This window comes from Pan paniscus, chromosome 18 (assembly GCF_029289425.2).
Source record: "Pan paniscus chromosome 18, NHGRI_mPanPan1-v2.0_pri, whole genome shotgun sequence".
Classification (NCBI taxonomy): domain Eukaryota; kingdom Metazoa; phylum Chordata; class Mammalia; order Primates; family Hominidae; genus Pan; species Pan paniscus.
The window spans coordinates 705,602-722,560 of NC_073267.2; the positions used below are offsets into that span (position 1 = coordinate 705,602).

The 16,959-nt window shown below is 52.3% G+C and overlaps 1 protein-coding gene across 2 annotated transcripts in view; it reads left to right on the forward strand.

The window, feature by feature from the left end:
• The window catches only part of RAB11FIP3 (RAB11 family interacting protein 3), a 106,911-nt gene that overhangs the window by 50,317 nt on the left and 39,635 nt on the right, over nt 1–16,959 (forward strand). For both annotated transcript variants that reach the window (XM_063598169.1, XM_063598168.1), the window contains exons 3-4: nt 3,816–3,910; nt 14,952–15,163. In XM_063598169.1, coding sequence (XP_063454239.1) covers nt 3,816–3,910; nt 14,952–15,163 — 307 coding nt within the window. The remainder of the gene's footprint in view (nt 1–3,815; nt 3,911–14,951; nt 15,164–16,959) is intronic.

Here is a 16,959-nt window from a genome sequence, read left to right on the forward strand (position 1 = left end):
GGTGCTGGGACGTCAGGGAGGAGGTGCAGGGGCGTCAGGGAGGAGGTGCTGGGACGTCAGGGAGGAGGTGCAGGGGCGTCAGGGAGGAGGTGCAGGGGCGTCAGGGAGGAGGTGCAGGGGCCTCAGGGAGGAGGTGGTGGGACGTCAGGGAGGAGGTGCAGGGAAGTCAGGGAGGAGGTGCAGGGAAGCCAGGGAGGAGGTGCAGGGGCCTCAGGGAGGAGGTGCAGGGGCGTCAGGGAGGAGGTGCAGGGGCGTCAGGGAGGAGGTGCAGGGAAGTCAGGGAGGAGGTGCAGGGGCGTCAGGGAGGAGGTGCTGGGACGTCAGGGAGGAGGTGCAGGGGCGTCAGGGAGGAGGTGCAGGGAAGTCAGGGAGGAGGTGCAGGGGCGTCAGGGAGGAGGTGCAGGGGCGTCAGGGAGGAGGTGCAGGGCCGTCAGGGAGGAGGTGCAGGGGCGTCAGGGAGGAGGTGCAGGGACGTCAGGGAGGAGGTGCAGGGGCGTCAGGGAGGAGGTGCTGGGACGTCAGGGAGGAGGTGCAGGGGCGTCAGGGAGGAGGTGCAGGGGTGTCAGGGAGGAGGTGCAGGGGTGTCAGGGAGGAGGTGGTGGGACGTCAGGGAGGAGGTGGTGGGACGTCAGGGAGGAGGTGCAGGGGCCTCAGGGAGGGGGAGGAGGTGGTGGGACGTCAGGGAGGAGGTGGTGGGACGTCAGGGAGGAGGTGCAGGGGCCTCAGGGAGGAGGTGCTGGGGCATCAGGGAGGAGGTGCAGGGGCGTCAGGGAGGAGGTGCTGGGGCGTCAGGGAGGAGGTGCAGGGGCATGAGGGAGGAGGTGCTGGGGCGTCAGGGAGGAGGTGCTGCCATGGCATTGGACACATGGCCTCTGGGGCTGCGGGGTCTGCTTTACTTTTGAGTAATTTGATGTTATGATTTATGTTTCGTTCGGAAGGAGAGTGAAACTAGAATAAAACGAAGTCGAAGATGATTTTGGAATTATTTCATAGCATTTAGAAGAAAGGAAAATGTGATCATCCAAACCGCACTTCAGCCGAAGTTCACTTCAGGTGTTAGCTCCATCGTGGCTGCAGCAGCCTGTGTTGTCTGTCAGCCCTGTCTGCGTCGAGGAGTGACCAGCAGGATGTGCTGGCCTAGTTTGCTGGTAAGCACAAGGAGGCTTTCCCGTCACAGCCACAGGCCTTGTTTCAGGAATAGAATGAGATAGAGAGGGATTGTTCCAAATAGGCCATTGCTGTGTCTCACACACCCTCATGCTTTGGAAGAATAAGGGAAACGCACGTGAAAAATTCCTAATTAATTGAAAATTGTTTTAGTTCTTATAAGGAAAACTAATATGAGAATGGTATTTAGGTTCTACCAAGAATATAAAAATGCCATCTGTGTTCATATCCCCTGCTCCGCCCTCTGGGGCAAGACCCTCAGATTGTTTGCCCCCTGTCAGAAACTGAGCTGTCATGCGCTGTGTCCAAAATGCTTCGCTGTATATTGAAAGTTTTTAGTTCTGTGTTTCAGTGTTTATAAGCGCAGGCAAGACTGTTATCATTTTAAAATGTAATTTAATTTTTAATTTATTATTATTATTATTATTTTGAGACAGACTCTCACTGTAGCCCAGGCTGGAGTGCAGTGGCGCGATCTTGGTTCACTGCAACCTCTGCCTCCCGGGTCCCGGTTCAAGCTATTCTCCTGCCTCAGCCTCCCTCCCAAGTGGCTGGGATTACAGGCACATACCACCATGCCCAGCTAATTTTTGTATTTTTAGTACAGACGGGTTTTCACCATGTTGGCCACTATGGTCTCGAACTCCTGAACTCGTGATCTGCCCACCTCAGCCTCCCAAAGTGCTGGGATTATAGGCGTGAGCCACCATGCCCGGCCTATTTTTTATTATTTTAAATTTATTATTTATGTATTTATTTATGAGACAGGGACTCACTTTGTCACCCAGGTTGGAGTATAGTGGCATGATATCAGCTCACTGCAGCCTCCACCTCCCAGGCTCAAGTGATTCTTGTGCCTCAGCCTCCCGAGTAGCTGGGACTACAGGCATGCCCCCACCACACCTGGCTAATTGTTTTTGTGGAGATGGGGTTTCACTGTGTTGGCTGGGATGGTCTAGAACTCCTGACCTTAAGTGATCCGCCCGCCTCGGCCTCCCAAAGTGCTAGGATTACAGGCGTGAGCCACCACACCCGGCCTTATCTTTATTTTTTGTAGACACAGGATCTTTGCTATATTGCCCAGGCCAGTCTTGAACTCCTGGACTTAAGCAATCCTCTAGCGTCAGTCTTCCAAAGTGCTGGGATTACAGGTGTGAGCCACCATGCCTGGTCTCCACTTTTCTTTTTTCTTCGAGACAGGGTCTTGCTCTGTCACCCAGGCTGGAATGTAGTGGTGCAGTCTTGGCCAACTGCATCCTCTGCCTCCTTGGCTCAAGCCTCCAGAGTAGCTGAGACTACAGGTGTGTCCCACGATGCCCAGCTGATTTTTTTCTTTTCTTTTCTTTCTTTCTTTTTTTTTTTGAGATGGAGTCTTGCTCTGTCGCCCAGGCTGGAGTGCAGAGTGGTGTGATTTCGGCTCCCTGAAACATCCGCCTCCCAGGTTCAAGTTATTCTCCTGCCTCAGCCTCCCAATTAGCTGAAATTACAGGTGTTGGCCACTATGCCCAGCTAATTTTTACTATTTTTAGTAGAGATGGGGTTTCACCATGTTGGTCAGGCTGGTCTTGAACTCCTGACCTCAAATGATCCTCCTGCCTCAGCCTGCCAAAGTGCTGGGATTACAAGTGTGAGCCACTGCACCCGACCTAATTTTTGTATTTTTGTGGAGATGGGGTTTCACCATGTTGCCCAGGCTGGTCTCAATCACCTGGGCTGAAGCAATCCACCTGCCTCAGCCTCCCAAAGTGCTGGGATTACAGGCATAGGCCACCGTGCCTGGCCCCAACCTTCACTTTTAAAATAAGTGATTGACATTAGAATAGATTGTGTTAAAGGTATTAAGTAATGCTATTTTATAAGTAGCTGGTCTATTTTAAGCAAGTAGTTGAATTAATAGTGAGACAGTGTGAAGACACCTAAGTGTCTTCTGTCACTCACAGGCCCTGGAAGGTGCTTTGACCTGTGAATGTCAGTGAGAGGCTGGAAGCCAGTGCCTTTTCCTACAGGAGGAGAGGCAGGTGCTGCGGGATTGGTTGTGTTTGCAAAGTGATGACTGTAGCTGACGTAAGAATTATAGCCTGTCTCTCATGAGAAGATAGCTTTTCCTTTAAAGTTTTTCTCATAGAACATTGATTATAGAAGATAAGCAAAAAAAGAAAATAAAATGAAAACTGCGCGTGAACCCAGCACCCAGGAAAAGATGTTGTTTTTGTATTATTTCATCATACCTACACCTTCTCATGTAAATGTTTTTAAAGGTTTAAATCTGATTGGTACCTAACACTTTTTAAAGGCCATGGACAGTTTTATGGAGCTCAATGTCTTGCTCTTTTTTTTTTTTTTTGCAGTGCTGTCTGCTTCTTTTAAGAAATAAAAAGTTTATCTCCTACCTCTGCATCTCCTCCTCAGAATTCTCTCCAGAAGCCTTGTTCCTGTGGGCAACGCATCTCTGACCCGTTGGCAAGGCTGTTTTCTCTCCCTGGATTTCTCATGCTCACTCCCTTGCTTGTCTTGACCCCCCCCAGGGCCCCCAACTCCCACACATCTGTCCCTGGGGGCCTCCTTCCCAGGGAGTCCCGAGGCCGCCAGGGGTCCTGTCACTGGGTGGCTATGGGTGGCCTGTTGAGCACGAGGTCTTCTCCCTGCAGATCCCGATGGCCAGTGCTACGGTGGCGTCGCTTCTGCCCAAGATGAGGAGCCCCTGGCCTGCCCGGACGAGTTCGATGACTTCGTCACCTATGAGGCAAGTGGTTTTCACCCAGGAGCTTGGGGGAAGTCTGGCATCCACCTCTTCCTTTATGCCCTACAGCTCGTGCCTCCTGCCCCCGGGCTGTCTTCCGTAGAAGCTGGCGTGAAGGAAGGGCCTCCCGCCCTGTGTGCACCGTGGGGCTCTGTGGCTGTGACGGGAGGCCCACAGTTGTCTGTCCCACACGCCCTCTCAGCCTGGGCAGGAATCCTCCCCCAGGGCCTGTCGCCAGCAGAAGTGGGGTGGGCAGTGATGTCACGACCACCCGCTGCCAGGCTGGCAGGCACAGGCGGAGCAGAGGGCTTGGGAGGATTCCTTTTGTCAACTTGCAAATGATTTTCTGTGTTTGGGGATGCCTGACTAATGCCTGCCCCTGCTTGGCTGTCCTCCACCCTGCTCCCAGATGCAGCCAGGGTTGTCATGGTGATGTGACGTCTCCTGTGTCTCCTGTCACTGTGGGTCCCTTGTTCTCAACATAGCTGGGGAGAGGGTCTTCGAGCACAGCCGTGGTCGACAGAGCGTAACCATGTCCGCCAGTCTGGAGGTTTTAGATTCCAGGAGAGCCACGTGGCTGCAGCAGAAAATGCATGAAGTTGAACTTGAGCCCTTGGGGGCCGCCGGGAAGGTGGAGGTGGCAGCCGCCAGTCCTGGTCAGCCTGCTGCCGAGCAAGGGTACCAGAAGTGGGGCTGAGCTGCTGGCCGGTAGGGCCTGGGCTTCTCATGTCAGTCCTCTGAGCCCTGACTCCTCGAAAGCTGAGGCTGGCACAGGGTAGTTTTTGAGTTGCTTTTGGACGCCACTGTACCGTGGGAGCCACGGGATTATACTCAGTTCCCTGTTCCGAGAAGCTGCCCCAGGGATGAGTCACCCTCACCCTTGGGTGGGCAGCTTCACTTCTGCCCACACAGACCCTGGGGGTGGTTCTACCTTACGGCGGTGTCCCAGTTATCAGCTGGGCTGCAGCTTCTGGGGCCAGGGCGCCCACCGTGGGTCCCATGTTTGGCCTTGGTGTGCTCTTTCTGCACGTGAGGCAGCAGTGAGGTGCTGGCTAAGAGGGCGTGTGGTGGGAGTTGGACCCTCTCGCATGGCTGCAGTGTGCAGAACGTGCTGGGAGACCCCAGGACTACAGACGGCGGCTCCTGTGCCCTGAGAAGGACCCGGCTTCTTCACGAGGAGATGCCCAAGGCTCTGCAGGGTAACCCAGAGCCCTTGGTCTGCAGCGTCCGGGGAACTGTGTGTGCCTGGGCGTTCATGTGCCTGTGCACTCTTTCTCACGTGTATCTGTCTTTCTGTTCCCCTCTCATGTTTGTTAGGGCATTGTTGATTGTTTATATCCTATGTATGGTGCAGTGGCTGAAGAGTGGCCTCTCAAAAGATATGTCCACCCAGCAGCTGTGGATGTGGCCTTATTTGGAAAAAGGGTCTTTGCAGATGTAGTTCATTAAGGATCTCAAGGTGATATCATGCTGGTTTGGGCCCTAAATCCAGTGACAGGTGTCCCTGGAAGACGGGAGAGACACACAGGGAGAAGACCATAGGAAGACTGGGCAGAGACTGACCAGAGCCAGGGAACTCCTGGGGCTCCCAGAAGCCAGCAGAGGCAAAGATGCATCCTCTCCTAGAGCCTTAGGCAGGAGCCAGCCCTGCTCACACCTTGGCTTTGGACTTCAGGCCTCCAGAACTGAGAGGATAAACTGGTGTTTCTTCACGCCCCGTGGTCTGTGCTAGTTCGTTATGGCAGCCCTGGGCAGGGAAACCTTGAGTGACGTTACTCGAGGCACCAAAGGCACCAGTGCATTTTATCCTTAAAGGCCCACGTGGTCTGAAGGGTGTGGCCAAGCCTCACGCTTGTCACTTCAGAAGGGTGGGCACCTGACATATCAGAGCGAATCCTTGTCATATTTTTAGATCCTGATTTCTTTTTTAGAATGGAAGAAAGTTTTTTGACTTAAAAAAATGAATATGCTTCATGTTTTAGAGCAATTTTAGGTTTACAGAAAATGGAACATAGTGTAGACCATTCCAGGATCACGATACATAATTATTTGTTTTGTTTTGTTTGAGACAGTCTGCTCTATTACTCAGGCTGGAGTGTGGTGGTACAGTCTCGATCTTGGCTCACCGCAACCTTCGCCTCCTGCGCTCAAGTGTTCTTCTTTCTCAGCCTTTCCAGTGGCTGGGACCACACTCAGTAACCACCACGCCCAGCTGATTTTTTGTATTTTTTTTGTAGAGATGGGGTTTCACCGTGTTGCCTAGGCTGCTCTCAAACTCCTGAGTTCAAGCGATCCACCCGTCTTGGCCTCCTAAAGTGCTGGTATTACAGGCATGAGCCACCGCACCTGGCCTGATATGTTAGTATTAGCCAAAGTCCGTAGTTGAGGGTTCACTCTTGGTGGTGTGTATTCCGTGTTTTGACAGGTCCACGATTATAGTGTCACAGAGTCGATTCAGTGCCGGCTCATCCCTCACACCAGCCCCCACAACCACCGATCCTCCGTGTCTCCACAGCTCTGCCTCTTCCAGAACGCCACGGAGCTAGAACCATCTGGCATGCAGCCTTTTCAGATGCGCCTCTTTCCCTTAGTGAATACGCAGTTTCCTTTCCTCCATGTCTTGCTTTGCTTTTTAAGGGTGGGATGTAATTTTCCACAAAGTGGAGTTCGATACTGTGAAACTTATGGAAAATTTGCTCTTTTAAAAAACAGCTTGCACATCATGTCATCTTAAAAAAAAAAGTCTAATAAAGATATGAGTAGGGAGTATGTGTTCCATCCAGATACCCTATTCGGGGACCCTCCACTGGTAGTCTTCAGGTAAATAAACCTTTGATTGATTGGTTGATTGGTTGATTGATTGATATTCTGAATGGTTCCAGTCAGACCCATTTCTCTTTACTGGGAGCATCACAGTGCTCACACCGGGGTGGTCGGGTAAAATGTGCAGTTAGTCATGGCCGAGCTAGTGGGTCTGCTGGCTCGCACTGTTTTCCCAAGGATCCTTTCGGCAGGCAGCTTATAATGGGACAGTTGCTGCTGTGGTGTCTGAGTAAGTGGGGAGAGTGGAAGGGGATGGACTGTGGCGCCGCTGAGTTCCTGGGCATGGTGATGTCTGAGGATCTGAGCAGGTGGAGCCCAGGGGGTGGTGGGGCTGTTTGTCGGGTTTCTGGAAGAGCGAAGGGAAAGTCAGGGAGTGTAAGGTGCATCTCACAGAATCGTCGGGCCGCGCTCTCTCCCCCCTCCTCCCTCCTTCTCCCACTACTGGCGATGTCTGGAGCAAAGAGCTGCCTTAGTGAAATGATAGGGAAATGTGTCTTTTGTGCAAACCATTATCAGCTTAGGAAGCCAAAAACAAAAGCCACTCTGTTTTCAGCCCTGACTGACTAACCGTTTTTTAAACCAGCAAGGACACTTCCTGAACTTTGCCTTCCCCTCCCTGGGCAACACCAGCAGGAGGTTTATTAGAGCGTGTCTGGGAGCAGGTTAAACTTTCTCCTAGGTGGTGATGTGCCTCCAGGTGAGCGCACAGGCTTTGCAGAAACCCCAGCATGACAAGCAAGTAGGAAGGTGACATTGTCGTTTGAGAAAAGCCAGTGACCCGGTTGGGACGGAGACACGATGGGGAGCTGGTCTCCAATAGCATGCCCTTCCTGAAGGTGTGTACAGAGCCAGGCCCAGCCTGTGAGGCCACCCGGGCCAGCATCTGAGGGTAAGAGGAGGCAGTAGTGTGCACTGTGCCCAGTATTCCTATTTCTGTGGTGGAGAGAGGCTCAGGGAAGAAGGAACTTTGACGGGGACAGCGTTGGCCCCACTTGAGTTACTGATGGCCCTGAACGGGCTTTTTCTCTGTCCGCTGGTGATTTAGGGGACTTGTTAATTAGTGAATGTAACGTTTAGACATAGCGACGTTTTCTAAGATGCACTTTGATTTTCAAGCGAGTTCATCTTAACATTGGTAATTTGTAAAAATGTTAAAAAGTTGGTAGCATAGACTTGATGGCTTCTGGGCAAGGCCAGGTCCTGGCTGGCTGGCAAATAAAATAAACTGCTGGGGCCGGTGTGAGCTGTTACTGCATTTTATCCAGGAGGCCGGGAGTGAGCAGGCACCGTGCTCTGACGTACGTTTTTGTCTCTGGAAAGGCAGGTGATGGCTGCCCTGGAAAACTCCATGTAGGGAGGCCTTGAACTGCAGAAACCAACCCGCAGGGCTGAATTGGGAAGTGAGCAGGCGGGGTGGCTCCTGTGAGCTGAGCTGTCTGGAACCCCCAGGGCATCCAGCCGGCCAGAGGCTCTGAGTATCGATGGCGATGGCATGGAAGTGGACGTCCACAACCCCAGAGCAAATAAAGGGGTGGGTGCAGTCACCGAAGCCGCTGAGGAGTGGAACTGTTCATCTCTGTGGGATCTACAGTGCACGGAGCCACTCTGCAATGGCAGGGAAGCCCGGCTTACTTTATTTTTTATTTTTTAAATTGTTTTTTGAGATGGAGTCTCACTCTGTCACCCAGGCTGGAGTGCAGTGGTGCGATCTTGGCTCACTGCAACCTCCACCTCCCAGATTCAAGTGATTCCATGCCTCAGCCTTCTGAGTAGCTGGGATTACAGGCGCCCGCCACCACACCCAGCTAATTTTTGTATTTTTAGGAGAAACAGGGTTTCACCATATTGGCAGGCTGGTCTCGAACTCCTGGCCTCAAGTGATTCACCCACCTTGGCCTCCCAAAGTGCTGGGATTACAGTGAGCCACTGCGTGTGGCCCTCAGGCTTACTTTAGAAATGAGAAGGTGAAGGTGGGTCCAGAGCGGAGCATGTGAGTTCCAGGCTTGGCAGGGTGCCCTGGCATCCAGCTTACGGGGAGTCTGAGTTTGTGTAGCATCTGCCACATTGTTCCTGTGTCCGTGGAGAATTCTTTCCATCCCAAACCATCCTGTCTAAGCTCTGAGGAGGCACAGGTGGCTCTAAGGCGGCACTGGCTTTTGCCTGCAGGGGCACCATCCTCAGCTACAGGTCTAACAGGAACTTGGTGAAATAAGCAGGCCCCACTGCCCGGACCTCCCTCCCTTCGTGGGAGGACAGATGCTCTGCTCAGGGCTCCGTGAGCTGTTTGAGAGAAGGTGTGGGTTTGTTCTTAGAAACATCGTGCTTTCTGTTGGGGACTTAGGGTCCACACTGGCCAGGGAAGGGCATCGGGCATCTGTCAGAAGTACCAGTCCATTGACTTTTTAAAAGCTGGTCCAAGGTCAGGCGCGGTGGCTCATGCCTGTAATCCCAGCACTTTGGGAGGCTGAGGCAGGAGAATTGCTTGAACCCGGGAGGTGGAGTTTGCAGTGAGCCGAGATTGCGCCACTGCACTCCAGCCTGGGCGACAGAGCAAGACTCTGTCTCAAAAAAAAAAAAAAGAAAGAAAGAAAGAAAAAATTTTAGGCTGGGCATGGTGGCTCAGGCCTGTAATCCCAGCACTTTGGGAGGCCAAGGTGGGCAGATCACAAGGTCAGGAGTTCGAGACCAGCCTGACCAACATGGTGAAACCCTGTCTCTACTAAAAATACAAAAATTAGTTGGGTGTGGTGTCGCGTGCCTGTAATCTCAGCTACTCAGGAGGCTGAGGCAGAATCACTTGAACCTGGGAGGTAGAGGCTGCAGTGAGCTGAGATCACACCATTGCACTCCAGCCTGGGTGACAGAGCAAGACTCCGTCTCAAAAAAAAAAAAAAAAAAATTAGTCAGGCATTGTGGTAGGCGCCTGTAATCCCTGCTACTTGGGAGGCTGAGGCAGGAGAATCGCTTGGACCTGGGAGGCAGAGGTTGCAGTGAGCCAAGATGGCGCCACTGCACTCCAGCCTCGGCGACAAGAGCGAGACTCTATCAAAAAAAAGAAAAAAGAAATTTTAGGCTACGTACTGAACCACTGAACCTGATGTTGTAATAACCACACTTTTTAGAGTCAGCGGCGGGTCTTCCTGGTGCCCCTGCGGTGAGTCTTTGTCACTGATGACTCTGGGGCAGTGTGGCCCCTGTGAGTGTGCAGTCCTGTTGGGGTAGCTGGCAACTGCCCTCAAACCGTCTCGGACCTGTGCGCTGGGCTTCGCGTCCTGCCCCGTCATGCCTTCCCCACAGGCCCAGCCTCTGACAGACATCCTGGGCCTGCCTGCTTTCCTGGCCACTCCCGCCTTTTCCTGCCTGGCGTCCCGCAGGCCCAGCACAGGCCAGCCCTGTCCTGAGTGGGCCCTAGGCCCTGCCGTCCTGCAGGAGTGGGAGCTGCCCAGGGACGGTGAGTAACACGAGAGCTGGGGTTTCTTACAGAGCTCTCCTGGTTCTGGATGTTACAGTGGATGCTCTTGAGGAATGACTTAGTTTTTATGAATTACTTCCTTAGATTGTAGGGGAGATTATAATTGGACACCCAGAGTAGGTACACTCCACAGCACTCCCTGTTCCCTTGTGGCTTTAGAAGCAGCTGGCAGGGATTTCCCACCCACCAGTGACACTCGCACCCTGCAGTCCTTGTTTCTGTGCTTTGAAAAGCACCTTCCTGGGTTGTCTTTCTTGGTTCCATGAGGTGGCCACCTTGTGAGACGAGAATTTATAACCCCCGTTTGCGGCAGGGCTCCAGGTGGTTGAGTCATGCGTCTGAGGTCACACGGCTTTTAATAAAGGGGCCAAAGATGGAACTGCGGCCTCCCGCAAGTGCGCCAGGCTCCTGGCAGCTCGGCCTGGCCCTTCACGTCTCTTCCAGTGAGGCTCAGGTGGGTGCAGCCTGGGGTGGGACCCTCTGGTAGCCCTCGCAGGTCTTAGCACACTGTCTATTTCTTTTTTTTCTTTTTCTTTTTTTTTTTTTTGAGATGGAGTCTTGCTCTGTTGCCAGGCTGGAGTGCAGTGGCATGATCTTGGCTCACTGCAGCCTCTGCCTCCTGGGTTCAAGCGATTCTCCTGTCTCAGCCTCCCGAGTAGCTGAGACTGCAGGCACGTGCCACCACGCCTGGCTAATTTTTGTATTTTCAGTAGAGATGGGGTTTCACCATATTGGCTAGGCTGGTCTCGAACTCCTGACCTTGTGATCCACCTGCCTCGGCCTTCCAAAGTGCTGGGATTACAGGCATTAACCACGGCACCCAGCCACTTTGTCTGCTTCTTACGATACTAGAACTAGAGTGCAAAGGGCATCTTTTTCTGCTGGGACTGCAGCTTTTCTGAGATCTTGTTTATTTGCAAATTGTTAACCTCAGAGTCTTCTGAGCATGAAATGTTGGCCACTTTTCCTAACCAGCAATTTCATTTTCATTAAGGTTGAAATTATAAATTGAAAATGTTGGCTGGGCACGGTGGCTCACGCCTATAATCCCAGCACTTTGGGAGGCTGAGGTGGGCAGATCTCTTGAGGCCAGGAGTTCAAGACCAGCCTTGGCAACATAGCAAAACCTCGTCTCTACAAAAAATACAAAAATTAGCTGGGCACAGTGGTGCATGCCTGTAATCCCAGCTACTTTGGTGGCTGAGACACAAGAATCACTTGAATCCGGGAGGCAGAGGTTGCAGTGAGCTGAGATGGTGCCACTGCACTCCAGCCTGGGTGACAGAGTGAGACCCTGTCTCAAAAAACAAGAACAATTAGAAAAAGAAAAAAAAAGTTCTGTTTAATAGTTCTTTAGTTTTGTGTTCATTTGTATGATCCACAAATATTTACTATCTACCTATACCTGGTCCTGTGCTAGATGCTAGATACTTAAGAGTAAAAACAAGTTGGGTGTGGTGGCTTATGCCTATAATCCCAGCACTTCGGGAGGCTAAGGCAGGCAGATCACTTGCGCTCAGGAGTTTGGGATTAGCCTGAGCAACATGGCAAAACCCCATCTCTACAAAAAAATACAAAATCAGCGAGGTGTGGTGGCTCACACCTATAGTCCCAGCTACTCAGGAGGCTGAGGTAGGAGGATTGCTTGAGCCCAGGAGTTTGAAGCTGCAGTGAGCCAAGACCGCACTATTGCACTCCAACCTGGGTGTCACAGTGAGACTCTATCTCAAAAAAAACACAGCAGTAAAAACAGTGAAAACAATTGGTTGCGATGGCTCATACCTGTCATCTGAGCAGTGTGGAGGATCACTTGAGGTGCGGAGTGGAAGACCAGCCTGGGCAACAGAGTGAGACCCTGATTCAAAATAAATAAACAAACAAACAAACAAACAACTGAGCCAGGTGTGGTGGCACCTGTAGTTCCCAGCTACAGCTAGATCCTGTCTCTATTTTATTAAAATAAAAAAGAAATTACTCTGCCAGGCTCAGTAGCTCACACCCATAGTTCTAGCACTTTGAGAGGCCAAGGCTGGTGGATCACTTGAGCACAGGAGTTCAAGACAGCGTGGAAAACAAGGCAAAACTCCATTTCTACAAAATTTCAAAAAATTAGGCATGGTGGCTTTTACCTGTGGTCTCAGCTACTCAGGAGGCTGAGGTGGGAGGATCACTTGAGCCCAGGAGATCAAGGCTGCAGTGAGCTGAGATTACACCGTTGCACTCCAGCCTGGGTCTCAAAGAGAGACACTGTCTCAAACAACAACAACAAAAATTACTCAGAGTACCTTGTTTTCTGCTCTCAGACATGTACCTATTTTTCATTTAAAAAAAAGTTGAATTCAGCCAGGCACGGTGGCTCACGCCTGTAATCCCAGCACTTTGGGAGGCCGAGGCAGGTGGATCACCTGAGGTTAGGAGTTTGAGACTGGCCTGGCCAACGTGGTGAAACCCCATCTCTACTAAAAACCCAAAAATTAGTGGCGTGGTGGCATGCACCTATAATCCCAGCTACTCAGGAGCCTGAGGCAGGAGAATCTTTTGAACCCGGGAGGTGTAGGTTGCAGTGACTGGAGATTGCACCACTGCACTCCAGCCTGGGCAGGAAGAGTAAAACTCCTTCTCCAAAAAAAAAAAAAAAAAAAAAAAAAAAGTTGAATTGTGTTTTATTCATTTTATTTTCATTTTTGAAATAGAGGCTCACTCTGTCGCCCAAGCTGGAGCTTAATGGCGTGATATCAGCTCACTGCAAAATCTGCGTCCCAGGTTCAAGCCATTCTCCTGCTTCAGCCTCCTGAGTAGTTGGGATTACAGGCATGTGCCACCACACTTGGCTAATTATATTTATTTATTTATTTATTTTTGAGACGGAGTCTTGCTCTGTCGCCCAGGCTGGAGTGCAGTGGCGTGATCTCAGTTCACTGCAACCTCCACCTCCCGGGTTCAAGCGATTCTTCTGCCTCAGTCTCCCGAGTAGCTGGGACTACAGGTGCCCGCCACCACACCTGGCTAATTTTTGTATTTTTAGTAGGGACAGGGTTTCACCATTTTGGCCAGACTGGTCTCGAACTCCTGACCTTGTGATCTGCCTGCCTTGGCTTCCCAAAGTGCTGGGATTACAGGCGTGAGCCACTGCGCCCGGCCTGTATTTATTTATTTTAATTTAATTTATTTTTTTCAGACAGAGTTTTGCTCTTGTTGCCCAGGCTCGAGTGCAATGGAGTGATCTCAGCTCACCACAACATCCACCTCCCTGGTTCAAGCAATTTTCCTGCCTCAGCCTCCTGAGTAGCTGGGATACAGGAGTTCGCCACCACGCCCGGCTAATTTTGTATTTTCAGTAGAGACGGGGTTTTTCCATATTGGTCAGGCTGGTCTCGAACTCGCAACCTCAGGTGATCCTTCTGCCTCAGCCTCCCAAAGTGCTGGGATTACAGTCGTGAGCCATTGCGGCCAGCCATTATATTTATTTTTAATTAATTAATTTTTTTGAGATGGGTCTTTATCCCTCAGGTTGGAGCACAGTGGTGTGATCACATCTCACTGCAGCCTCGACCTTTTGGGCTCAAATGGTCCTCCTGGCTGGCGCTGTGGCTCACTCTTGTAATCCCAGCACTTTGGAAGGCTGAGGTGGGTGGATCACCTGAGGTTAGGAGTTTGAGACTAGCCTGGCCAACATGGTGAAACCCCGTCTCTACTAGAAATACAAAACTTAGCTAGGCATGATGGTACATGCTTGTCTTCCCAGCTACTCAGGAGGCTGAGGCAGGAGAATCACTTGAACACAGGCCACGTAGGTTGCAGTGAGCTGAGATCATGCCACTGCGTTCCAGTCTGGGCGATAAGAATGAGACGCTGTCTCAAAAAAAAAACCCCAAAAAACAAAAAGCAAGCTCCTCCGTCAGTCTTTTGAGTAGCTGGGACCTACAGGCAGGTGTCACCACACCTGGGCAAGCTCCTCCGTCAGTCTCTTGAGTAGCTGGGACCTACAGGCAGGTACCACCGCACCTGGGCAAGCTCCTCCGTCAGTCTCTTGAGTAGCTGGGACCTACAGGCAGGTGCCACCACACCTGGGCAAGCTCCTCCGTCAGTCTCTTGAGTAGCTGGGACCTACAGGCAGGTGCCACCACACCTGGGCAAGCTCCTCCGTCAGTCTCTTGAGTAGCTGGGACCTGCAGGCAGGTGCCACCACACCTGGGCAAGCTCCTCCGTCAGTCTCTTGAGTAGCTGGGACCTACAGGCAGGTGCCACCGCACCTGGGCAAGCTCCTCTGTCAGTCTCTTGAGTAGCTGGGACCTACAGGCAGGTGCCACCGCACCTGGGCAAGCTCCTCCGTCAGTCTCTTGAGTAGCTGGGACCTACAGGCAGGTGCCACCGCACCTGGGCAAGCTCCTCTGTCAGTCTCTTGAGTAGCTGGGACCTACAGGCAGGTGCCACCACACCTGGGTAAGTTTTGTATTTTTGGTAGAGACAAGTTTCACTTTGTTGGCCAGGCTGGTCTTGAGCTCCTGGGTTCAAGCGATCCACCCACCGAGGCCTCCGAAAGTACTGGGATTACAGGCGTGAGTCACCGCGCCCGGCCTGAATTGTGTTTTATAAGTAATGTCTCTGCTTAGAGACAGTTGGGACTTCAGGCGTCAGACCCCCTCCCTCCACACTGCCCTCTCCAGGGCCTTGCAGCAGTGAGGTGTGGGGCGTTCGCAGTTCCCCTCCCAGCCTGTGCCCGCTGACTGCTGGCGCACTCTCTCCTAGGCCAACGAGGTGACGGACAGCGCGTACATGGGCTCCGAGAGCACCTACAGTGAGTGTGAGACCTTCACGGACGAGGACACCAGCACCCTGGTGCACCCTGAGCTGCAACCTGAAGGGGACGCAGACAGTGCCGGCGGCTCGGCCGTGCCCTCTGAGTGCCTGGACGCCATGGAGGAGCCCGACCATGGTGCCCTGCTGCTGCTCCCAGGCAGGTCTGTACCCCGCCGCGGGCCTCCTGGAGAGGCCTTGGGATGTGGCACCCTGTGGAGGTGTCTGATGGGCAGACTGGGGTCTTGGAGGAGTGCGTGCTGGTTAGCATCCATTACGTGGGGGTGGGGCTTGGCCCTGCAGTAGCTCCTGACCTTCCTGGGATGAGCCCACACCGCCCTGCCCGCCTTGCCCGAGCAGTCTCCCTGTTCCAGCTGACTTTCCTGTCAGGACGACTGTGGTTTCAAATGTTGCTCAACATCTTTAGCTGTAGAGATAGAAATTATAGAAGTGAATGTCTCGGCAGGGTTTTGGAACCCGTTCACCTTTGCAGCACCCCTGAGGAGGCCATGTTCTCTCCCCACCTGTCCCCCACCCTCAGGATTTCTGTAGCCCCCGTATTTCGAGCTAGTTGGGGCTGGAGTAGAGGGACAGGCAGAGTCTGGGAGAAGGTCAGATGAAGGAGGTGTCCAGTGGCTCACGTGGACGTGCTTTCCGTGTTGCCCCTGCTACTGGAAAGTCCGCTCAGCATGCTGAAGTGTAATTGTGAAGCAAAAATTAAATTCTCAGCCTTCAGCCAACTGACGGACCCCCTCTCTCAGCCTCAGGCGTTGCTCAGTCAACCTGAAAATCTAGTTCAGGCCATGGTTAGGGAGGTCAGGCAGGCCTCATTAGGCCCCTCCCTTTGGAACTGAGGCCCAGCTGACCAGCATTCACATTAAACAGACTCTGACAAAGGCGGACTTTTTATAGCAGCGACAGCACACCACATTCCAGCCTGACTCTAGTGTAGCATCACATGACAGGTGGCAGGCCCTGAAAGAAATCCGAGTATTTTACCCCAAAATAGATTTCTTTGACATATTTCGGAATGGCTCTACAGGACTGTGTCTTGTGGGGAAAGTCCGCACCCTGTATAGAATCTCCTCCCTTCCCAGGTCTTTTCCCTGGTGCAGGAGGGAATTAACTCGGAGTCTGGCACCTTGTGAGGTCTGCTGCCTGCTGCCTGGAGGCCTCATCTGCTTGATAAAGCCTTGGTCTCCACAGCCCCTTATCTTAAGCCGAGGCATTCCTTTCTATTGATTCCAAGTCTTTAGATAATAACTCTTTCAAACAAACAACTGCCAGTCAGAAGATCTTTGCATCTACTTTGACCTGGAAGCCCGCCCGTCCCCCGCTTAGAGCCGTCCCACGTCTCCTGACTGAAGCGGCATCTTGCATGTAGGGTTGATGTCTTCTGTCTCCCCAAGATGCATAAACCCGGCCCTTGGGCACATGCTCTCAGGGCTTCCTGGGGCGGCATCACGGGCTGTTAGTCACTCTTATCTGGCTCAGAATAAACCTCTTCAAATATTTTACAGAGCTTAAGTCTTTTTGCCAACATAATATACCCACAAGTAAGTGCCCATGTTGTAAGTGCACAGCCAGCAGGTTTTTCAAACTGACCATTCCCACGGCCCTTTTCTCAGGCAAGAACAAAACACTCCCGCACCCAGGGTCCTCCCAGGCCCCTGACAGCAGCCAGCTCTCCACCGGCCCTGTATCTTCCTTAAGTTCCCCCACACAGGGAGGTCCTTCCTGTGCCTGGCTTCTTCCACTTGCTGTTGCGCTTGTGAATTTAGCCTTTTTTTTTTTTTTTTTTTTGAGACGGAGTCTTGCTCTGTCGCCCAGGCTGGAGTGCAGTGGCGTGATCTCAGCTCACTGCAGCCTCTGCCTCCCGGGTTCCAGCGATTCTCCTGCCTCAGCCTCCTGGGTAGCTGGGATTATAGGCGCCTGCCACCACGCCTGGCTAAGTTTTGTA